Source organism: Nerophis ophidion, linkage group LG22, assembly GCF_033978795.1.
Source record: "Nerophis ophidion isolate RoL-2023_Sa linkage group LG22, RoL_Noph_v1.0, whole genome shotgun sequence".
NCBI lineage: Eukaryota > Metazoa > Chordata > Actinopteri > Syngnathiformes > Syngnathidae > Nerophis > Nerophis ophidion.
Genome location: NC_084632.1, coordinates 28,425,737 through 28,451,276, shown reverse-complemented (window position 1 = coordinate 28,451,276; position 25,540 = coordinate 28,425,737). Strand labels below are relative to the sequence as shown.

Genomic DNA, 25,540 nt, shown 5'->3' with positions numbered 1-25,540 from the left:
CTGTATTCACATTGGCAGGTCTTTTGACAATTTAACCTCCAAAAAGCCAGTATCTACTGAGGTTGGATACTTGTATTTTGCACAACAGGCCTGTTTCTTTCTGAAATTTGTAACCCTGACAAAAGGAATAGACCAAAAACAAATGTGCACTACTGAGAATGTTGGTTTTCAAAGTAAGAATAACAATGATGGGAGAAATTCAGCCCACTGGTCCTTAGCTTTCTGGAAGTGTGGACTCCAGAACACTTCAGTTGAATAGCCTTAATCTACAGTTTATAAAAGTGCTTTAGTGTTTTGAGGAATCTGCTGCAAAAAATGTCAGTCTTGTTTGATTTTTTTAAACTGAACCCGCAAGTCGGTCTGGTGTCATTCGCGAGACGGATGTGACCCTGAGGCTGCCAGTTGAATAGTCCTGCACTATAAAGATGCATGCAGATATTTCTACCATTAAACATCGTCCATAAGTTTGAGGTCTGTGTCCATGCAGTCGTATAAATAAAATGATTGACCTATTCAATGCAAAGCCAAAACTTTTTAAAGAGTGTATACCCCAAACAGCCAAAACTTTTTCAGCCCAAATTCTTCTTTCAAACTGCACATTTAGATACAATATATTCATATATGGCTATACCTTTGGCTAACTGGATTAATGGATGAATTGAAAAGCACACAACAAATCGAAATGTTGAATCAATGAAAACAAGTATTGTCCCTGAATTTTGGCCAGCTGCGTCTGCAGGTCTGGGATTAAGTGTTATCTAACCGTGAGGTTGCTAGAGGCAGTGGTTCTCAAATGGGGGTACGGGTACCTCTGGGGGTACTTTAAGGTATGCCAAAGGGTACGTGAGATTTTTTTAAATATTCTAAAAAAAGCAATAATTCAAAAATCCTTTATAAATGTATTTATTGAATAATACTTCAACAAAATATGAATGTGATTTCATAAACTGTGAAAAGAAATGAAACAATGCGAGGCTAGATTTTTTGTGGACATGTTCCATAAATATTGATGTCAAAGATTTCTTTTATTGTAAAGAAATGTTTAGAATGAAGTTGATGAATCCAGATGGATCTCTATTACAATCCCCAAAGAGGGCACTTTTAGTTGATGATTACTTCTATGTGTAGACATCTTTATTTTTAATTGAATCAGTTGTTTATTTTTCAACAAGTTTTTACTTATTTTTATATCTTTTTTTCCAAATAGTTAAAAAAGACTACTACAAATGAGCAATATTTGGCCCTGTTATACAATTTAATAAATCAGAGACTGATGACATAGTGTTGTATTTTAAATAAATAATGATAAATGGGTTGTACTTGTATAGCGCTTTTCTACCTTCAAGGTACTCAAAGCGCTTTGACACTACTTCCACATTTACCCATTCACACACACATTCACACACTGATGGAGGGAGCTGCCATGCAAGGCGCCAACCAGCACTCTTTACTTCTTTATCTATTTTTTTCAACCAAAAATGCTTTGCTCTGATTAAGGGGGTACTTGAATTAAAAAAATGTTCACAGGGGGTACATCACTGAAAAAAGGTTGAGAACCACTGGCTTAAGGCAACCAACTGAACATCCTTTCCCTAAACCACCTTCACAAACAATAGGTATTTTCAGAACAATATTGATTCATGGGAAGCCTTGACATTTTTATAACCTACTGTTTCTTACTCCTGACATAGGGAAAATACCATAACATAAAAAAAACCTGATATGCAGTTTTTTGTTTGCCCAATTTCAGGTAGAAACATGTTGAAACACTTGGAAGGATCCTTTGTATCCAGAAAAGGCCCCTTTAAGGAATATATACTGTGTTTGACTCACCGATTAATGAAGTGTTAAGGTAATATCCATACACATTTGTCTGTTCATTTTTTCCACAAAGCTTAGCTTGAGGCGAGGCAAGATGGAATATCAAGATGACATGGAATTCCTTTACTTTAACCATTCCAGCTGCCTTGAGAGGTTACATAATTATATCAATTGAATATGTAATTATAATAAAATATATAATTATACATTTCCCATATCAAATAAAATCAAAACAAAAACCTTAACCAGAAATGCCTTCCTGCTAGGAAATTGGCAGCATCAAGACAACAACCATTTCAATTTATGTACCGCTGCTCATAGCTATTATATGTCAAACACAGCAGAAAGACTCCGAACCCATCTATTAAATAAATCCCATCCTTTCACAGAGTGCATCCAACTGGCAAAAAGAGTAGAAGAGAGCATGGGATTTATCATAAAAAACTGACAAGACATTTTGTAAATAAAGCCAGTGAGATACGGCTGTTCTCCTGTAGTTTATTAAAGCGGCCAAAAATTGTACTGGCAGGTTGGTTTAAAACACGACTAAAACGGAGAAAAACAAGATCAATGAAGAATTGTATCTGTAATTCGCAAGTACAGTTGTATCATGCAGCGACACCATAATAGTACATTTTTAGGTTAGAAAGAAAAATGTTTTCTCTTCGCTAAAAAATTACAGAAAGAAAACATGGCATTCTAAAAGTAAGAAGCCAGTCAAACTAAACATGCCATTTAATGAGCAGTACTGTATGGGAAACATTCTGAAAATATGAAACTGAAGACCATCATTCAGTCCTGAGATGCTGCTAAATATTTCAACCTTTGTTATATAAATGATATAACCACATTTTACTTTGTCCTTGGTCAACTAAAAGTTCAAGTTAAAGTACCAACAATTGTCACACAAACTAAGTGTGGTGAAATTTGTCCTCTGTACTTGACCCATCCCCTTGTTCACCCCCTGGGAGGTGAGGGAAGCAGTGAGCAGCAGCGGTGGCCGCGCTCAAATATTATGTTTTAGTAATATGTTTACTGTTACTGCAAGTAGTGCAGTGCAGTGTTGCAATGCCAGCTCAAGTTTTTTTGTGGCCCTAACAAGATTTTGTGTGTGGCCCCATTTTGGCCTTCCATACTGTATTACTTTTAATTTTATAAGTTGCTCGCCAAGGCTCCAAATGTCAGTAGCACAAAGTATGTGGCATTTATTTAAATCACATGTGTCAAACTCAAGGCCTGGGGGCCGGATCTGGCCCGCCACTTCATTTTATTTGGCCCTCAAGAGCTTGGAAATAATATGTGCCAATAAAGTACTCTTACTAAAAGTGTTAATTTTTTCCATTTTGACAGCATAAAAGACATGTACTCCATGCATTCACATATGTTTAAACCTAAATACCACCCAATAGTGCAACAAAATATATTCAAACATTTAAACCACTTTTTTGTTAAAATAGAAAAAACATACTTTTTATCTGATTATCTTATGATTTCAAATAAAGTTATACATCAAATTGTACACTGTGAATATGACAATAGATTTTATGGTAAAGATTATGAAATGTATTGTCAATTTTGCAGCATTTTACTGTAAATTGAAAAATCTACAAATATTATTCTTTACATTGTACGTAAAAAAAAATCTAATAATCAATCAATAATTGGCAATCGTGTAATATACCAATCACAGACGGGGCAAACATACCTGCGGTGTGGCTCTCAATGAAAATACGTTTGACACTCCTAATTTGAATTTTTTGCTTATGTGAACAAGCAGTTAACATGTGAATGAGTCAAAAAAGGAAAAGTCAAAGAAAGTTTTTCAAGTAACAAAAGCTGATGACTACATATGTGTGCAATTATCTCATTACATATTTTATCCAATGCTACGTAATGGAGATACAATCTTTAAATGCAAGATTTATACGAATAATTTGTAGTTATAGTGATAAGGTCTCACTTGCGATTGACTGCAATGTTGCAAAAGTAAATAAACATGGTGATTCTGCAAATAATACAGTATGATGATGTCAATAAGTACCTGCCGTCCTTGTTTCCCAGGTAATCCTGGCAAGCCAGTCAGCCCTGGGGGTCCATCAGATCCGGGGTAGCCCTTCATGCCTTTGGGTCCAGGTAAACCAAATGGCCCCTTCAAAAATATCCAAACGATTATATGAGCCGGAAAATCTGAGTTTTCTTCATTCTTACATGTCAACATATCCTATGCCATTATACATCTTAGTTGGATTGCATTCGTAAAATCTAGAAAGGCATGGTCGGTATATTACTTGACATCCTTAGATTACTAATATCATAAATATCCATCCATCCATCCATCCATCTTCTTCCGCTTATCCGAGGTCGGGTCGCGGCGGCAGCAGCCTAAGTAGGGAAGACCAAACTTCCCTCTCCTCAGCAACTTCATCCAGCTCCTCCCGGGGGATCCCCAGGCGTTCCCAGGCCAGCCGGGAGACATAGTCTTCCCAACGTGTCCTGGGTCTTCCCCGTGGCCTCCTACTGGTTGGACCTACCCGAAACACCTCCCTAGGGAGGCGTTCAGGTGGCATCCTGACCAGATGCCCGAACTACCTCATCTGGCTCCTTTCGATGTGGAGGAGCAGCAGCTTTACATTGAGCTCCTCCCGGATGACAGAGCTTCTCATCCTATCTCAAAGTGAGAGCCCCACCACCCGGCGGAGGAAGCTCATTTCGGCCGCTTTTACCTGTGATCTTATCCTTTCAGTCATAACCTAAAGCTCATGACCATAGGTGAGAATGGGAACATAGATTGACCGCTAAATTGAGAGCTTTGCCTTTTGGCTAAGTTCCTTATTTACCACAAGGGAACGATACATCGTCCACATTACTGAAGACGCCGCACCGATCCGCCTGTCGACCTCATGATCAACTCTTCCCTCACTCGTGAACAAGACTCCGAGGTACTTGAACTCCTCCACTTGGGGCAAGATCTCCTCCCCAATCCGGAGATGGCACTCCACCCTTTTATAGGAGAGAACCATGGACTCGGTCTTGGAGGTGCTGATTCTCATTCCGGTCGCTTCACAATCAGCTGCGAACCGATCCAGTGAGAGCTGAAGATCTCGGCCAGATGAAGTCATCAGGACCACATCATCTGCAAAATGCAGAGACCTAATCCTGCGGCCACCAAACCAGAACCTCTCAACGCCTTGACTGCACCTAGAAATTCTGTCCATAAGAGTTATGAACAGAATCGGGGACAAAGGGCAGCCTTGGCAGAGTCCAACCCTCACTGGAAACAGGTCCAACTTACTGCCGGCGATGCGGACCAAGCTCTGACACTGATCATACAGGGAGCGGACCGCCCCAATCAGACAGTCCATTACCCCATACTCTCTGAGGACTCCCCACAGGACTTCCCAGGGGACACGGTCAAATACCTTCTCCAGTGGCCTACTCAGTGGCCTAGTGGTTAGAGTGTCCGCCCTGAGATCGATAGGTTGTGAATTCAAATCCCGGCCGAGTCATACCAAAGACTATAAAAATGGGACCCATTGCCTCCCTGCTTGGCACTCAGCATCAAGGGGTGGAATTACCATAAATGATTCCTGGGCGCGGCACCGCTGCTGCCCACTGCTCCCCTCACTTACCAGGGGGTGATCAAGGGGATGGGTCAAATGCAGAGGACACATTTCACCACACCTAGTGTGTGTGTGACAATCATTGGTACTTTAACCTTTAACTTTAAGTCCACAAAGCACATATAGACCAGTTGGGCAAACTCCCATGCACCTTCAAGGACCCAGCCGAGAGTATAGAGCTGGTCCACAGTTCCACGACCAGGACGAAAACCACAATGTTCCTCATGAATCCGAGGTTCGACTATCTGGCGTAGTCTCCTCTCCAGTACACCTGCATAGACCTTACCGGGAAGGCTGAGGAGTGTGATCCCACGATAGTTGAACCCCCCCCCCAGTTCCCCTTCTTAAAGAGAGGACCCTCTTCAAGAAGGTCCCTCTATTCATAAATATGTATGTTTTCTACATTTAAAATTATGTTTGGCTTGACACTAAGGACTAAGTAATTCATAGATTTGTCTGGCTCTCTTTGCGTACAATTTCTATATACTAGTAGCTTATTAAATTAAACTTTATACTTTATACTAAACCTTATACTTTTTCCAGGTTTTATTTACACTTTTCTTGCCTGGGACATTTGCCAAAGGCTACACTAAAGTTTGAATTCTCTTAGTGCATAAATACTATTGTTAATCCAAGTAGAAATTGTTATTGGAAGGTTGTACAAAAGTGGCTAATTCAGAAAGTTGTAGTGCTCAAGTTAACTAAACTGTAATGGCAAAGTACTGTAAATAAAAGTGAAGAGTGCCCTTAGTTCTGTACTTCTGCCGAGATTTCTCTGTAGTCCATGTAAAAACGCCCGTGGTTCAGTCCCTGCTTTCTATCCTGCCTGGTACTCGAACCTGGGTCACCGGCATTAGAGGTGAGAGTGCTTGCTAACGAGCTAAAAGCCTATGCGTTATCAACCCGATATCCAGCAGTGCTCTAGAGGTCGTCAGAGAGTGAGGTTTACCAACGTACACATGGCCCAGCCACAATAGCTGGCCTCTGTTGTACATATGATGGGTTTAAAAGATGTGATACTCACTTCGACTCCAGGAGCGCCACTCAAACCCCTTGCTCCTTTTTTCCCTCCAGGACCCTAAATAAACACACACAAAAATGGAATAAAACACACACAGCAGGCATGAAGAGAAACATACAGAGCAGGAATGGCAAGCGGAAATGTTTGAGACATTTCAAGTCTGTAATATGAGCATCATGGAAAACGTTGGGTTCATGACTGTATCCTGTCCTTAGTAGGTACAATAATATGTTTATATTTGTAGCTTTTGAAAAACACTGCAACACAAGTATTATGCTCTTCGAACAACAATATGATAAACAACTTGAGTTTCATCCAACACCACTCTTTTTTTCTTTATAGAGAAAAATAAAAAAGCATATCATCAATTGTATATATTATATTTAATAATTCCATCCATCCATCCATCTTCTTCCGCTTATCCGAGGTCGGGTTGCGGGGGCAGCAGCCTAAGCAGGGAAGCCCAGACTTCCCTCTCCCCAGCCACTTCGTCTAGCTCCTCCCGGGGGATCCCGAGGCGTTCCCATGCCAGCCGGGAGACATAGTCTTCCCAACATGTCCTGGGTCTTCCCCGTGGCCTCCTACCGGTATTTAATAATTAGTTTTTATTATTAATACTTTTTCCCCTGTTCTGATGAATGTTACATTGAATGCAACACATATAATTATTGTAAGTTGTATTGAAAAAAACATAATGTTGGGGATGTTGCTATCAACATGTTTGGGCTCCGATCTTAATCTGATTTTTGGCCTCAGATCAGACTCGATTTTGAGTCTCGTCCGATACTTTGACAATATATTAAAGAATTGAAAGGGGCTAACCTACTAGAATCCAAATAGCACTCATTAACCAGTGTGTTCAAATTATAAAATAAGGCTTGAAATTGTGACGTAGTAGACACAATTCATTGTGAGCCTTCCAGGCTTCCGGATAGCTTATTTACACGGCTGTATGCATGACTTTGTTCTTTTCTTTAATAAGTTCAAAACATGGCACAAACGTGCGGCATCGTACAGAGTCGCAATCGTTGTCATGATCGCTTCAGGGAAAAAAGAAACAATTTTGTGAGCTGTTTCTTATTTCAAACGTGAAAGCATAGCCAAGGAACTCAGGTTAGTCAGCTAATTAAAACGATTGGCAAATAGCCTGCATGGCAGCCATGAGACTTTTGATTGATTGATTGATACTTTAATTAGTAGATTGCACAGTACAGTACATTTTCCGTACAATTGACCACTAAATGGTAACAGCCGAATAAGTTTTTTAACTTGTTTAAGTCGGGGTCCACGTTAATCAATTTGTGGTAAGACGATCAAGCATCACTATAACCGCCATCACCTGGTATATGTTGGTGGTGTGTTCACAGCATCCGACTGGTACGTTTGAACTAAAGCATGTTTTATTCTGTTTCACACACCATTTATTAGGTTAGCGTTAGCGTAGGTAACGTTAGCCAATCTAGCTACAGGGAACCTTGCTTATGAAATGAGGCTGGTCCAACTTCACTCCATCTCTGACACATCAGAGATGAAAGCTGCAAATGACACACACTTCAAAGGGAGGACAATGAGACTTAACATCATTTAGTTGAAAAACCTATTCGGGTGTTACCATTTAGTGGTCAATTGTACGGAGTATGTACTGTACTGTGCAGTCTACTAATAAAAGTTTCAATCAATCAATCAATAAACAGACTTTGCATTCCAAAATTCTTCCGCGGTGTAAAAACTGACTCTATTGACATGCTGTAGACATGTTCGGCTTCAAAAATGGCCGCAGCTTACTCAAATGTATTTTCCGTTTAACGTGCTCATATGGATAATTTCTACAAATTTGACTTAGTTTTTTGAAGTAGCGAGTCTCTGGAATAGGGGATAGTTTGTGTCTTTAGACTTAGTTTTTTGAAGTAGCGAGTCTCTGGAATAGGGGATAGTTTGTGTCTTTAATTTTTATTTTGTACGATCCAGTTTGTTTCTCCCGCTCACGTTACTGCAGTTACAGTACAGCCATGTAAATAACAGGCCAGCAAAAATGGCTATTGTCTACCCACAATCCATCCATCCATCCATTCATCCATTCATCCATCTTCTTCCGCTTATCCGAGGTCGGGTCGCGGGGGCAACAGCCTAAGCAGGGAAACCCAGACTATTGGCTATTGTCTACCCACAATGCATTGTGAAATCACATGTTCTTTCGAGCCTTTTGTTGCACGTGATCTACTAAGACTGTGTGGAGAATTAATAGCAGGTGCAGATCGTGCTGTTTAAATGAAGTTTTTGCGTGTACTACACGGCTTTCACTATGAAGACACTCATTTCATACTTGCCAACTCTCCTGACGGAATAAATAAAGTACAATCTAATCTAATCTAATCTGTTCATGAATGAGTATATCCGTTCCGCCACCGTGTTCAATGGAGAAGTCTGATCTAAAAAATTTGCAGGCAGCATACCCCTTCCCTTTCGAGCTGTCCTGGATGAACTGAAATTATTTTTTCCAATCATTTTGGAACTTGCACGTGTACTTCTTCCTCTTACTCGTTGTCGCCATGTCTCCTCTTCGTTTTTCTGCTTCGTCTTTGTTATGTTTTTGGACATTACTACTTGCCGTAGTTTTGAAGCAATGCATGATGGGAATCCGGATGTTGTGTGACAGTGTATTAACGGTGCAGGCTGGAATAAACAGAGAAATAGCTCCGTGCCTGCCTACTTTATGAGTTATAGATAAACCTGTGGATAACAGAGACATATATAATAGTCTCCTTTTCAGGTGAGAGAGGACACTAAAGGCAGTGCCTTTAAGGCACGCCCCCAATATTGTTGTCCGGGTGGAAATTGGGAGAAATTCGGGAGAATGGTTGCCCTGGGAGATTTTAGGGAGGGGCACTGAAATTCGGTAGTCTCCCGGGAAAATCAGGAGGGTTGGCCAGTATGACTCATTTATTGCACATTCACGCTACCATCGTCCTTCCTGTGGCATTTTGCCATGTTTTGAAACATGCAGCAAAATGCACCATTTTTTATGGCTATTTTAGGCAAAGTCCTGAAAGTGCTTGTGTCATCGTTGTGTGTGTGTGTAGCATACTTAGCCATTCCTTTTCCTCTAATTCTTTCTTGATTAGAAAAACTTAGTTTATTTGACCCCATGTTGGTGAGGATGAGTATCTTAGAAGCGGCTTTGCATTTTTAGATAGACGACGCGTTCGTTGCAGCTTGCTTTAGAATTTGAGTGTGTGTTCTCCTGGGATTTATGCATTTCCTGCATGCGTGTAACAAGGAATCCGGAAATATGGAATGTTGTCTTCCTGAGCATGCGTCAGCTGATATGCGATTAGTTAAAAAAAGCTAATATCGGCCCCCAATCTTTAGGTAATGTATACTCACAGAAAAAATACATTATTTCAGATGTATAGTCACGAGCTTTACAGAAAAACACAATTACAGAAACTAGGTTGGTTTGCATTGAAAAAGCTAAACATATTTTACTGGTTACAACATTGCGTTTACAATACCATTACAAAAATGAGAGAGAACCTTGAATTCAGGATGGCCATTAATCTGGCAATATTTGTTTATTCTTTTAAGTCAATAATATGCAGCTAAAGCACATTTGTATGAGGTGTCTTGGATTAATAGGTTAGATCGTCTTGTTCCTTTTTAATAAAACCCAATAAAATTTGAGCTAAACCATAAAGCACAGAAAATAAGCCCCGAAAAAAAAAGCACAACATGCAGTAGTGTCTGGTGACAAGGGAAAAATCAATTTGGGTGCTGTGGTTTGTTCTGTTCAAGCTATAAAAGGAGGGATTCTTTATAATCCCCAACATTAAGTTAAGTATGAAGTCATTCTATCATAGGCCATTAACATGCCAACAAACAAGCCTGTATTTCAATTCAAAGTAGTTCTTTGATTTGCACAAACTTACCGGAGAACCCATCTCGCCTTTCGAACCTGGATTTCCAGGCATGCCTGGTGATCCCTAAGAAGCAGAAATAATACCAATAATGCAATGCTACTGTTTATACTCACACAAGGCGCATTGACCCATAACATAAATTACTGACGTACTGGTAGGCCTGGTGGTCCAACAGCACCGCGAGATCCAGTGGTACCAATATGTCCCTGAAACACAAAATAATTACATGTTTGTAACAAATCAGAAGTGGAAAGAGTACTGTAGCTCTAGTGTACTGTATGCATCATTCTTGAAACCTTTCCAACAGGGAGGAAGAAGAATAAATTACTGTAAATTATTATGGTTACCGCATACAAATCGAAACTCCAGTCTTTTGGTCATTTGGTTTCAATGTTAAAGAATTTAATCTTATTCTTCCTGGGAGGTGCGTGGTTAACACGACTGCCTGCAGCCAAGTGGGTCAAACCTCCCTGTGTCTTGTAGAGGTGGGAATCTTTGAGCGTTTGCGATTCAGGAGCTACGATTTGAATAAAAATCGATTATTGATGCATCTTAAACTCATGTACATTGATGCAGCTTTACATTTATTTTCCTTTCACTAAATAAGCGTTTATCACTTGAAACTTAAAAAAAAACGGATTCATTTGAGATCCATCCATTTTCTACCGCTTATTCCCTTTTGTGGTGACGGGGGGCGCTGGCGCCTGTCACAGCTACAATCGGGCGGAAGGCGCCGTACACCCTGGACAAGTCACCTACCCATCGCAGGGCCAACACAGATAGACAGATAACATTCTTACTCACATTCACACACTAGGGCCAATTTGGTGTTGCCAATCAACCTATCCCCAGGTGCATGTCTTTGGAAGTGGGAGGAAGCCGGAGTACCCGGAGGGAACCCACGCATTCACGGGGAGAACATGCAAACTCCACACAGAAAGATCCCGAGCCCGGGATTGAACCCAGGACTGCAGGACCTTCGTATTGCGAGGCAGACGCACTAACCCCTCTCCCACCGTGAAGCCTTCATTTGAGATAAACAGTTAAATTAATTCCCACATTTATTAAATTAATGAAAATGTGTGAAAAATTGGAACATAAGTGCCCTAAAATAAAAGAGCTGGTCGGATCTCTCGGTGAGGTGGCTCGCTGCAGTCAGTTAAATTTCAGAGCTGTCTGCATTATTTTATTTACAATAAATACATCGATTATATGTTTACTAATCGATTTTATAATCGCCCATGTCCAAACTGCATCTAAAAAACAATTATTTCCCCCACCTCTCGTGGCTTGCATCGTTTTTTTACGGCTATTCCGGTTTCTTCCCGCAGTCTTAAAAGATACACGTTCGGTAACTGTATGAGATAGATCCCCGCTATTCATGAGGGTTGTGTTGCAAGACAACATGCAAACAGCAAGTAAATGCGAGGAAGTGATATACACATAAAATGTCTAATTTTGACACTGTTACATGCCTCATCCGAACCCTCCTGACATTGATATTCTGCTCTGATTTAGGGTCAACATTTGCAATGAAAGTCATGTAATTACTGTATTAGATTAGACTGAGCTCCAGAAACCCTTACGGTCTCTTTTTATTTGCTATTATTTGCTTGCAACAAGCTAAATGCAGGTAAGCACAATCCAGGTTTAAGGCTTACACGTATAGAGCCAGAACACTTTTACAGAGGTTTTGATATTGTAATTCCAGAAACAACCTACTACTAAATCAGGGGTCGGCAACCCAAAATGTTGAAAGAGCCATATTGGACCAAAAATACAAAAACAAATCTGTCTGGAGCCGCAAAAAATGAAAAGCCATATTACATACAGATAGTGTGTCATGAGATATACATTGAATTATGAGGACTTAAAGGAAACTAAATTAGCTTAAATATACCAACAAATGAGGCATAATGATGCAATATGTACATCGTCAAACTAATAATAATAATAACTGCTATAGCAGCCGCAACATTAATACGGCCACAACGACAACTCTTGCTGACCTACTGCCCTCGGTAATGGCACTATTCCCAAAGTATGTGGGCTCTATTGATAACCTCACTAACAACTTTAACGACGCCCTGCGCGAAACAATTGATAGTATAGCACCGCTAAAGTTAAAAAAGGCTCCAAAAAAGCGTACCCCGTGGTTTACAGAAGAAACTAGAGCTCAGAAATTATTATGTAGAAAGCTGGAACGCAAATGGCGCACGACTAAACTTGAGGTGCACCATGAAGTATGGAGTGATAGTTTAATAACTTATAAACGCATGCTTACCTTAGCTAAAGCTAAATATTACTCAAATCTCATCCACCGTAATAAAAACGATCCTAAATTTTTGTTTAGTACGGTAGCATCGCTAACCCAACAAGGGACTCCTTCCAGTAGGTCCACCCACTCAGCTGATGACTTTATGCAATTCTTTAGTAAGAAAATTGAAGTCATTAGAAAGGAGATTAAAGACAATGCGTCCCAGCTACAACGGGGTTCTATTAACACTGATACGATTGTATATACGGCGGATACTGCCCTCCAAAATAGTTTCTCTCGTTTTGAGGAAATAACATTAGAGGAATTGTTACAACGTGTAAATGGAATAAAACAAACAACATGTTTACAGGACCCACTTCCTGGGAAACTGATCAAGGAGCTCTTTGTATTATTAGGTCCATCAGTGCTAAATATTATAAACTTATCACTTTCCTTGGGCACTGTTCCCCTAGCATTCAAAAAAGCGGTTATTCATCCTCTTCTTAAAAGACCTAACCTCGATCCTGACCTCATGGTAAACTACCGACCGGTGTCTCACCTTCCCTTTATTTCAAAAATCCTCGAAAAAATTGTTGCGGAGCAGTTAAATGAACACTTAGCGTCTAACAATCTATGTGAAACCTTTCAATCCGGTTTCAGGACAAACCACTCCACGGAGACAGCCCTCGCAAAAATGACTAATGATCTATTGGTAACGATGGATTCTGATTCGTCATCTATGATGCTGCTCCTCGATCTTAGCGCTGCTTTCGATACTGTCGATCATAATATTTTATTAGAACGTATCAAAACACGAATTGGTATGTCAGACTTAGCCCTGTCTTGGTTTAACTCTTATCTTACTGATAGGATGCAGTGCGTCTCCCATAACAATGTGACCTCGGACTACGTTAAGGTAACGTGTGGAGTTCCCCAGGGTTCGGTCCTTGGCCTTGCACTCTTCAGCATCTACATGCTGCCGCTAGGTGATATCATACGCAAATACGGTGTTAGCTTTCACTGTTATGCTGATGACACCCAACTCTACATGCCCCTAAAGCTGACCAACACGCCGGATTGTAGTCAGCTGGAGGCATGTCTTAATGAAATTAAACAATGGATGTCCGCTAACTTTTTGCAACTCAACGCCAAAAAAACGGAAATGCTGATTATCGGTCCTGCTAGACACCGACCTCTATTTAATAATACAACTCTAACATTTGACAACCAAACAATTAAACAAGGCGACTCGGTAAAGAATCTGGGTATTATCTTCGACCCAACTCTCTCCTTTGAGTCACACATTAAAAGCGTTACTAAAACGACCTTCTTTCATCTCCGTAATATCGCTAAAATTCGCTCCATTCTGTCCACTAAAGACGCTGAGATCATTATCCATGCGTTTGTTACGTCTCGCCTCGACTACTGTAACGTATTATTTTCGGGTCCCCCCATGTCTAGCATTAAAAGATTACAGTTGGTACAAAATGCGGCTGCTAGACTTTTGACAAGAACAAGAAAGTTTGATCACATAACGCCTAAACTGGCTCACCTGCACTGGCTTCCTGTGCACTTAAGATGTGACTTTAAGGTTTTACTACTTACGTATAAAATACTACACGGTCTAGCTCCAGCCTATCTTGCCGATTGTATTGTACCATATGTCCCGGCAAGAAATCTGCGTTCAAAGGACTCCGGCTTATTAGTGATTCCCAAAGCCCAAAAAAAGTCTGCGGGTTATAGAGTGTTTTCATTTCGGGCTCCAGTACTCTGGAATGCCCTTCCGGTAAAAGTTCGAGATGCCACCTCAGTAGAAGCATTTAAGTCTCACCTTAAAACTCATTTGTATACTCTAGCCTTTAAATAGACTCCCTTTTTAGACCAGTTTATCTGCCGTTTCTTTTCTTTTTCTCTTATGTCCCACTCTTCCTTGTGGAGGGGGTCCGGTCCGATCCGGTGGCCATGTACTGCTCGCCTGTGTATCGGCTGGGGACATCTCTGCGCTGCTGATCCGCCTCCGCTTGGGATGTTTTCCTGCTGGCTCCGCTGTGAACGGGACTCTCGCTGCTGTGTTGGATCCGCTTTGGACTGGACTCTTGCGACTGTGTTGGATCCATTATGGATTGAACTTTCACAGTATCATGTTAGACCCGCTCCACATCCATTGCTTTCCTCCTCTCCAAGGTTCTCATAGTAATCATTGTCACCGACGTCCCACTGGGTGTGAGTTTTCCTTGCCCTTATGTGGGCCTACCGAGGATGTCGTAGTGGTTTGTGTTGTGGTTTGTGCAGCTCTTTGAGACACTACTGATTTAGGGCTATATAAGCAAACATTGATTGATTGATTAATATAGCTAGCCTAAATAGCATGTTAGCATCGATTAGCTTGCAGTCATGCAGCGACCAAATATGTATGATTAGCACACTCCACACAAGTCAATAACATCAATAAAACTCACCTTTGTGCATTAATTCGCAACGTTAAAAGTTTGGTGGACAAAATGAGACAGAAAAAGAAGTGGCATTAAAATGTCCTAGAAAGTCGGAGAAAGTTATGCATGTAAACGAACTAGGGTGAGTTCAAGGACCGCCAAAATTAGTAGGACAAAACGGCGCTGACCAAATACTCGAATCAGTGAAGCATGTTTAATATAAACAGTGTGCTTTATAGCAATTAGGGATGTTTGTGTCATGTTTGTCTTCCTATAGAAACCAAATTAAAACAAAAAATATGTTTCTTCCCCTCATCATTTCCATTTTTCATATATCTTTGAAAAAGCTCCAGAGAGCCATTAGGGCGGCGCTAAAGAGCCGCATGCGGCTCTGAGCCGCGCGTTGCCGACCACTGTACAGATCAATCAATCAATCAATCAATCAATCAATCAATACATCAATCAGTCTTGAAGGGTTCACAATCTCACAACATCACCTAATCTAAAGCCACATCCGTCATCCATGTATGCTGTATTATTATGCTGTATTTGATATTTCACAATTATGTATTTATCAAATATTGCAACTTAAGGTAAATGAGATGAGATTTTTGTGAGAAAAAAAATATGATCAGTTTTTTAAATAAAAAACGCAAATGCTAAATTCTGACTATTTGACTGCAATTTTGTGAATGTGAATGTGAAGCAATTCACTATATTTACCTTGTACCCAAAGTCATCTAGAATACGTTCCTGGAAATGAATGAATTCATTAAAGTATTTTCTACCTGATACCCTTCATCTCCTGGCTCTCCACGATCTCCCTGCTCTCCTGGTGGACCCTGTTTGGATACAAATGTTCTTTGATAAAGTCCCATATTGTATGTGGCATCTGAACAGAGCTTCAAATGACATGAGCTAGTGTAATTTCCCAATGAGCCTTGCTTTAAAGTGGATTTTTCAGGCCAAGCACCACCAAACTGATGAAGAGATGGTACAGGACCCCTTACTTAGCCTATGTATCTTGTATAAAACTGGGCTTTAAAATACCAGCGGGTAGGCTTATCTCTCTTTTACTTGTGTTTTTTTGCTTTGTTACAAAACAATCCATTTTTCTGAACCAAATGCTTAAATATAGACCAGGGACACTTTAACATAATGCAAGGCTCCGGGGATGAGAAGTGTAAATGTTTAAATGTGTATTTGAAGACATTTAAATTTGTGGAAAAATTGCAGCGGAAATATAAAAAAAATAAAAACAAAAAATACAATTTTAAAGTCTACTACACCCCTGCAGTACAAGGACTGTTGAAGACCTCTGCTTTGAGGCAATTCGAGAACCCGTGAGAAGAACTTTCTTTATGGCAGTGTTTTAGTTGACTATGCAACATATTTAAAACCAAGGTGAATGTTCCTTAGTTGCCAAATTGCTCTTGTGAGATAGACATCTTCAAAAATAATGTCTTAATTGATATCATAAATGGCTCTCGCTTTCATCAATGGTTGGTTTGATTAAACAACAAACTCTTGTGAAACCCTAGGGCCCAAAACGGGCATTAAATCTGTTCCTTATATGATATGATTGTTCAGTTACAAGGTTAGCAGTCTAAAATGTTGCCAAGTAGCTTTTCACAACTTTTTTTTCCTTTTCTTACAAAATTGCCTTGAGTTTTTGATTGCAACGGTGTTAAAACAGGATATAAACATTTAGTATATCTTTCTTTTCTGAACTATAGCCGCCCCATTGACTCCCATTTTAACATCTATTTTTTAACTGACTGTAATCCTGGTATATTGCACATTTTCCCTGAAAACCAAATTCATCTTATTCTTGCTGATTGAAAACACAAGTAACTACTGTTTTGGTGTAATTGCACCCCTTAACCTGAAATGGTGCCAGAAAACCATGAGCATCAATCTCAGAGCTTTGATGAGCGTAAATGAGTTTAACTGCCATTAAACCACTGACAAGCAATTAAATTATATTGGTCGGATATATATAACATGACAGCTATTTTTAAATGACTTGTGTGAATTCAATAAACTCAAACAACCCTGCTTCCTCTCTTATTCTATCTTAGTAAGCACTGTAAAAATAATATTTTTTGTCTACTGTATAACAATCAATGTTGTCATGAATTATTGACTTATTCAAGGCTGTAATTACCAAACCTGATATAGCCCAGTCTGCAACTTCTTTTTAGAAATATTGCATTTTTAGAATGTTCCCACCATAAAAAAACAACAACTTTCATTTAAAAAAAGCCCATAAAACATTTTTAAAAAATACTAAAAAACTATAAAAACAACTTCATATCAACAGATAGATCTGAAATTGTTGAAATATTTCAAGCGTTGAAAGTAAAAAAAATATGAATCTATTGCTGACTTATGACACTTTTATGAGCGGACCGAAAAATAGGTGTATATAGTCAATTTTAAGGTTGCACAAGGATTAAACATTTTGCCTCGTTGTATGGCTCGGATTGAAAAGTACAAAGGGGTGTAGGATCAGAAAGGAGGTTTTAAGGAAAGCAAGACCTACTGGTTCACCTAAGGGCCCTGGTCGTCCTGGAGTCTTATTGTCCTCGCCTGTATAACCCTGGAATTGAACAAACACATTGACAAGCACATGATGTGGAATGTCTACTTATTGACTTTGGCTATACATTCCGCTAATTCAGGGGGCGGCAACCCAAAACATTGAAAGAGCCATATTGAACCAAAAATACAAAAAACAAATATTTCTGGAGCCGCAAAAATTGAAAAGCCGTATATAAGTCTTATAATGAAGGCAACACATGACGTAAGTGTCTACATTAGCTATAATAGCCTACTATTAAAATTACTATATGTCGCAGGATAAAACAAATCTTTGTTGAAAGAAATGTTGAAATTTAACATTTATTCTACACATTTTTACAACATAAGAAACCATTAGTAAATCAGAGGCTACTCACAAGGTGAGATAACTCTTGAAAATTACTGGCCAAAGGTATAGAGGTGGGTGCCCAAGTTAAAAGAAATGGCAGGCTGTCTTCTTTTATTATATTTATTACAATATTTGGCTAGCTAAGTAATCTTTGCCAATCTTTGTTGACAGAAATGGTGCCAATGTTTGCTGTGGTCTGGAACAACATGGCACACAAACTACTATGTGAAATGCAGCCAATATTACATACAGATAATGTGTCATGAGATATGCAAAAATAAATTATATACAAAGAGGATACAAGTAAAGGATATTAAATGAGCTCAAATATACCTACAAATGAGGCATAATGATGCAATATGTACATACAGCCGGCCTAAATAGCATGTTAGCATTGATTAGCTTGCAGTCATGCACTGACCAAATATGCCTAATTATCACTCCAACAAGTCAATAACATCAACAAAGCTCACCTTTGTGCATTCACGCACAGCATAAAACTTTTGGTGGACAAAATTAGACAAAAAAGGAGTGGATGATTTTGCATGTAAACGAACTGTTGCGTTACAGTCCACACTATGGTGAGTTCAAGGACTGCTGAAAGTAGGAGGACAAAACGAAGTACACCAAATACTCTCATCAGTGAAGCATACACACAAACATATCAAAAAGTGGGCTTTCTAACAATTGGGAGGGTTTGTGTCATGGGTGTCCTCAAACAAAAAAACATACTAAAAATAAACAAAAGGCATGTGGCACTAAAGAGCCACATGCCGCTCGAGAGCCACGGATTGCTGATCCCCAAACTAAGGCATTATGCATGAAATAAAAAAATAAAATAAAACTGGTTTTACCTTTTCACCTTTAGGCCCTGGAGGTCCAATTGGCCCTGGCTTGCCAGGATGACCCTAAAGTGAGAAAACGAATTAGGCTAAGCAGAAGCCAAAAATCCCCCACTATCTGAAGCAAAAAAAAGAAATGGGTCTGAGAAATAATAAATGTTGATGGTAAAACTTTCTTGTCTGCGTCTCTAGTATTGACTTTTGTAATATGTGTACATTTGGGAAGTGATCAATCAAAAACAATCTTCAACAGGAAGTGCGAGGAATCTTATGTTTGCCATCAAAGTCCCTCGTGGAGGCAAACCAGAATTCTAAGCTATAACACAGACTAAGGAGCTGTGGCTGAAGAGTTCCAGGACTGGTGTCACAAAAGTTATATTTCAAATCTTAACAACAAACTACAAATTTTCCCTTTCGAGGTAATCCCCCTTGGAATCTAACGCACTTTCCCTGTCTTCCTTGCCAACCCTCAAGCACTCATGGAAGGATTCTTTCGGCCTCCCTCGTTGACAAGGCCATCTTGATGTCGTCCACGACCCTTGATGACAAGAGGAAACATCATACAGCACGGCGGTCTTCTTTGCCAGGAACTGTTGGACGCTCTGGACATTGTGAGTATTGTGTCCTACCACAACTCTCACCTTTTTCCGTCTGCTTAACGATTGAGGTTGTTGACGTGTTGGTTGATTGAACTTGCCTTCATATTTAAGAACGCGATCAACAGTCCTGGAACTTTTCTGATATGTCTTGCACGTTTCTGATACACCACATGTTTTAAAATTATCAGTTGCACTGAATATCACCGACTTATCATACAGTTGTGGTCAAAAGTTTACATACACTTGTAAATAGAGATGTCGTATAATATCGGACTGCGATATTAATGGCCGATAAATGCTTTAAAATGTAATAACGGAAATTATCGGCATCGGTTTCAAAAAGTAAAAATGTTCGACTTTTTAAAACATCGCTGTATGGAGTCATACACGGACGTAGGGAGAATTACAGAGCGCCAATAAACCTTAAAGTCACTACCTTTGCGTGCCAGCCCAGTCACATAATATCTACGGATTTTCACACACACAAGTGAATGCACTGCATACTTAGTCAACAGCCATACAGTTCACACTGAGGGTGTGACTTAAAAAACTTTACCACTGTTACAAATATGCACCACACTGTGAACCCACACCAAACAAGAATGACAAACACATTTCGGGAGAACATCCACACCGTAACACAACATAAACACAACAGAACAAATACCCAGAACCCCTTCAGCACTAACTCTTCCGGGACGCTATAATATACACCCCCCGCTACCCGCTTCCCCCCCTATATCGGTATCAGTTGATATCAGAATCGGTAATTAAGAGTTGGACAATATCGGAATATCAGATATCAGCAAAAAAGCCATTATCGGACATCTCTACTTGTAAAGAACATAATGTCATGGCTGTCTTGAGATTCCAATCATTTCCAGAACCCTTAATTTTTTCTGATAGACCCCGAACGGGACAAGCGGTAGAAAATGGATGGATGAATGGATGATTGGAGCACATACTTGTTTGTCACAAAAACATTCATAAAGTTTGGTTCTTTTATGAATTTATTATGGGTCTACTGAATATGTGAGCAAATCTGCTGGGTCAAAAGTATACATACAGCAACACACACTGTCAATGTTGGTGATATAGAAAAGTTACAATCATATCAAATAATCTTCATGGCATGGCCTCTTAACTTTATGTTTATTTATTTAGCCTTTATTTAACCAGGTAAAATTCCATTGAGAGCAAAGATCTCTTTTCCAAGGGAGACCTGGCCAAGAGGGCAGCAGCAAGGTTACATTAAAAACAGTAAACAACACATAAAACATCACATTTACAACATTAAAACTTGCTCACATGACACATGTGCATACACACAAGGTAGACTGCAATCCTTTCACAGAAGCTTTAAACTTATTCAATGTAACAAGGGTTTGAAGTTGAATATTCGATTGTAGGTTATTCCAAGCCTTCGGTGCTGAAAACCTAAATGCTTTCTTGCCCAGTTCAGTTCTTACTTTGGGGATGACAAATTGCAGAACATTCCTTGAACGAAGATTGTGACGTCCTTATTTTTTTTTTGTTAAAAGACAAAACAGATAAGATGGGTTGAAAACCAGAATGGTTTTGTGGATGAAAACATACCAATGATGTGAGTGATTATGATTGACAACACCTGTTGACTTATTTGCCCATTTAGATAGAGCTCTTGTGATCCAGCCATTAGACTCCGTTACAAACGCGACAATAGGAAAGTCAAAAGAACTCCACACCGATTTAAAAAACAAAACAAATTGTTGACTTGAACAAGTGAAGAAAGTCATTTGGAGCCATTTCAAAGCAGCTTAAGGTCCCAAGAGCAACTGTGCAGACAATTGTTCGTAAGTATAAAGTGCATGGCGCAGTTTTGTCACTGCCACGAACAGGAAGAAAACTCATTGGAAAATCGAGACAGCGTTGACATGATGTCCTTCACAAGCGTATGTAAACTTTGGACCAATACTGAATGTTTGTGCGCATTGTGCAGATATGTTCGTATAGAAAGCACAAGTAGAACAACTCACTGTGTAGCCTGCCAATCCCGGTTGCCCTTCTATGCCCATGACGCCAGGTTGACCCTAGAAAAACGAAGAAAATACACCAAAATAAACTGTGAATAGGTCTCAGAGATGTGTTTTTTTCTTTCTTCATCGCTACTGCGGTTTAGCTAAATATAACCCTGGCTTCAGCCACACGCACATGCTGTGGTTTTACGATGGAGAGATAAATCTTTTCTCCACACCTATCACAACATGTTCAAAATGAGGTTTGGACAAAAAAGCTGTTTTTCTCAAAAATGGATACTTTCCACCTGGATTTTTCCTCTTAGTTTCTGATTATTTCAAGCTAAAAAAAAAAAATGCTTGAATATTTATAGTATTCAAAAGAAGGAGAACTGCAGACATTACATGATTTAGTGAAATAATTTTGCTTTGTTTTTTATTTAGACAGGCAGTTATGTAGAGATGAAGTATATATCCATAAATGTGATGAATGATGCTTTCCTTCTTTTATTTTCTTTCCTTCATCATTGTTTGAAGCTACTGTATGTCACGCTTAAGTCGATGCTTCGAGGGCGCTCGCGTTCGATGATTGTGAACCGCCCTCTTCTGAGTTCAAGTCTCAGGATTTATTTATGGTCTCGCTCACCTGTTAAAACTCTGCATCCAATTTTTTTATCTTTGTATATGCAAAAATCTCTTCTGTGGGCTGGCATGCGACGTGTGTGGACACAAAAAAAGAAAGCCAATTAAAGACAACATTGGTCCGTGCGGATGTCCATCCATTCATTTTCTACCGCTTATTCCCTTTTGGGGTCGCGGGGGGTGCTGGCGCCTATCTCAGCTACAATCTACAATCGGGCGGAAGGCGGGGTACACCCTGGACAAGTCGCCACCTCATCACAGGGCTCCGTGCGGAAGTGGTCTTACAAAGTTTAACTTCTAATTGTGACAAATACAGACATATTATATCATGTTAAATCGGTTCTCTTCAAACGCTAATTGTAACGTAAGCTAGTCTGTGGTTCTCTTGCTTTATTATTTTGGTTTTATTTATATTTTTATTTTAAACTTTGAACATGATGCATACAGCCACTTTTAATCTATATGCAGTATTCATTAAAGTTAAAGTACTAATGATTTTCACACACACACTAGATGTGGCGAAATTATTCTCTGCATTTGACTCATCACCCTTGATCACCCCCTGGGAGGTGAGGGGAGCAGTGGGCAGCAGCGGTGCCACGCCCGGGAATCATTTATGGTGATTTAACCCCCAATTCCGACCCTTAACGCTGAGTGCCAAGCAGTAAGGTAATGGGTCCCATTTTTATAGTCTTTGATATGACTTGCCGGGGTTTGAACTCTCAACCTACCGATCTCAGGGCGGACACTCTAACCACTAGGCCACTGAGTCGCAGTGAATCGTATGTTTTAGTCAAAAAGCATTTAAACATTCATTCATTTATCCTTAATATCTGGAGTTATTTAACGTATTTATTCTAACATTTGTTAATGAAATATGAAAATATTTAATATTAATTCATATATATCTATATATATATATATATATATATATATATATATATATATATATATAGATATATATATATACAGTGGGGCAAAAAAGTATTTAGTCAGCCACCGATTGTGCAAGTTCTCCCACTTAAAATGATGACAGAGGTCTGTAATTTTCATCATAGGTACACTTCAACTGTGAGAGACAGAATGTGAAAAAAAAATCCAGGAATTCACATTGTAGGAATTTTAAAGAATTTATTTGTAAATTATGGTGGAATTTAAAGGTATTTGGTCAACCATTCAAAGCTCTCACTGATGGAAGGAGGTTTTGGCTCAAAATCTCACGATACATGGTCCCATTTATTCTTTCCTTAACACGGATCAATCATCCTGTCCCCTTAGCAGAAAAATAGCCCCAAAGCATTATGTTTCCACCCCCATGCTTCACAGTAGGTGTGGTGTTCTTGGGATGCAACTCGGTATTCTTCTTCCTCCAAACACGACGAATTGAGTTTGTACCAAAATGGATACATGGATGATACGGCAGAGGATTCGGAGAATGGCATGTGGTCAGATGAAACCAAAATAGAACTTTTTGGTATAAAGTCAACTCGTCGTGTTTGGAGGAAGAAGAGTACTGAGTTGCATCCCAAGAACACCATACCTACTGTGAAGCATATGGGTGTAAACATCATGCTTTGGGGCTGTTTTTCTGCTAAGGGGACAGGACGATTGATCCGTGTTAAGGAAAGAATGAATGGGACAATGTATCGTGAGCTTTTGAGCCAAAACCTCCTTCCATCAGTGAGAACTTTGAATGGTTGACCAAATACTTATTTTCCACCACAATTTACAAATAAATTATTTAAAATTCCTACCATGTGAATTCCTGTCTCTCACAGTTGAAGTGTACCTATGATGAAAATTACAGACCTCTGTCATCATTTTAAGTGGGAGAACTTGCACTAACATCTTTAATAGTTAGTTTTTATTTGCTCAAATTTTCCACGCTATATTCTGCAACTGTTTTTTTTCTTAACTCTTATTTATCAACGCCTTTTTGTTTTGGTCATTACTGTGTAAGTTATCTATCCATTGGCTACAAATTCTTCAATCTTCCCTCTTTAATTAGAAAATGGTGACATTTAAACACAAGCTCTTCATTTAAAATTAAAACACTTTAAATGACAAAACGTGAGCATGTTATGTTATTATACGTCTCCACAAGTAAAATATATGATGTGAATGAATTATCAGTAGAAGACATGGACTTATTTTGGTGCTGAATTGTGTAAGTGTGACCATGTGATGTTCCTTGATGTCACTTGTCTGCACTGATAAATCATACTTTACCATACCATAGCAAGAAATATGTTGTATTCTAACTTAATTGCTAAAAAGGTGTGATATATTCAAGTCTGAGTTCAAGTCCAAGGTGTTCTGCGCTGATACACATGGTGAACTCATAATTCAACAGTTAGGGAGCCAGTTGACCAGACCCTTAAAGCCATATATGAAAAAAATGGTAATCATGCAAGTTGAAGAAAAATAGGAACGAACTGGAGGGCCTCGAGTTCCTCTGGTCCCTTTTAGCGCTGCCTCGCCTGGCTGGCCGATGTCTCCACGATCACCAGGTTCACCAACAATGCCAAGAGGACCCCTCTCACCCTGGACAGAGTCACACTTCTGTTAGCATCATATTTGACCTAAAGGGGTAGAACAATTGTACTTTTCTGTAATATCTTTGTTTATTAACCTTCTTTCCACTCCGTCCCCTGTTTCCCTGGGCTCCCAGTTTTCCTTCTGGCCCCTGTAAACATAAGTTGTTTTAGATAAATACCATGCACAGAATTGAATGTATTGATAACATCATATACATCTTACTATTATTAGGTCAGTATCTCACTATCAATTGATCAATGCTTATTTATATAGCCCTAAATCACAAGTGTCTCAAAGGGCTGCACAAGCCACAACGACATCCTCGGTTCAGATCCCACATATGGGCAAGGAAAAACTCACAACCCAGTGGGATGTCAATGAGAATGACTATGAGAAACCTTGGAGAGGACCGCAATAGAATGCAATGGAAGTCGAGTGGGTCTAGCATAATATTGTGAAAGTCCAGTCCATAGTGGACCTTTTTTGATTGATTGATTGATTGATTGATACTTTTATTAGTAGATTGCACAGTTCAGTACATATTCCGTACAACTGACCACTAAATGGTAACACCCGAATAGGTTTTTCAACTTGTTTAAGTCGGGGTCCACGTTAATCAATTCATGGTAATTATTCATGATCTAACATAATAGTGACAATAGAGTCACTATGCTCCCTATAAGTTGTTTTGTTGGTCATGTCCCGATAAAGACACCTTGATTAAGACCATGACCAAGCTAAATTGGGGTCCTAACTAGAATTACAATATTTTTGTACTTTATTTATCCATCCATCCATCCATCTTCTTCTGCTTATCCGAGGTCGGGTTGCGGGGGCAGCAGCCAAGCAGGGAAGTCCAGACTTTCCTCTCCCCAGCCACTTCGTCCAGCTCTTCCCGGGGGATCCCGAGGCGTTCCCAGGCCAG

General features: G+C 39.5%; 1 protein-coding gene across 2 annotated transcripts in view; it reads right to left on the bottom strand.

The window, feature by feature from the left end:
- LOC133540752 (collagen alpha-1(XXIV) chain) overlaps window positions 1-25,540 on the bottom strand; it is a 286,309-nt gene that overhangs the window by 24,492 nt on the left and 236,277 nt on the right. For both annotated transcript variants that reach the window (XR_009803719.1, XM_061883645.1), the window contains exons 38-47: window positions 24,710-24,763; window positions 24,514-24,621; window positions 21,457-21,510; window positions 18,855-18,908; window positions 17,614-17,670; window positions 15,857-15,910; window positions 10,532-10,585; window positions 10,389-10,442; window positions 6,466-6,519; window positions 3,863-3,970 (exon numbers count right to left, since the gene is read on the bottom strand). Coding sequence is in view for 1 of the 2 variants with exons in the window: in XM_061883645.1 (XP_061739629.1) it covers window positions 3,863-3,970; window positions 6,466-6,519; window positions 10,389-10,442; window positions 10,532-10,585; window positions 15,857-15,910; window positions 17,614-17,670; window positions 18,855-18,908; window positions 21,457-21,510; window positions 24,514-24,621; window positions 24,710-24,763 (651 nt within the window). In the remaining variant the exon portion in view is untranslated. The remainder of the gene's footprint in view (window positions 1-3,862; window positions 3,971-6,465; window positions 6,520-10,388; window positions 10,443-10,531; window positions 10,586-15,856; window positions 15,911-17,613; window positions 17,671-18,854; window positions 18,909-21,456; window positions 21,511-24,513; window positions 24,622-24,709; window positions 24,764-25,540) is intronic.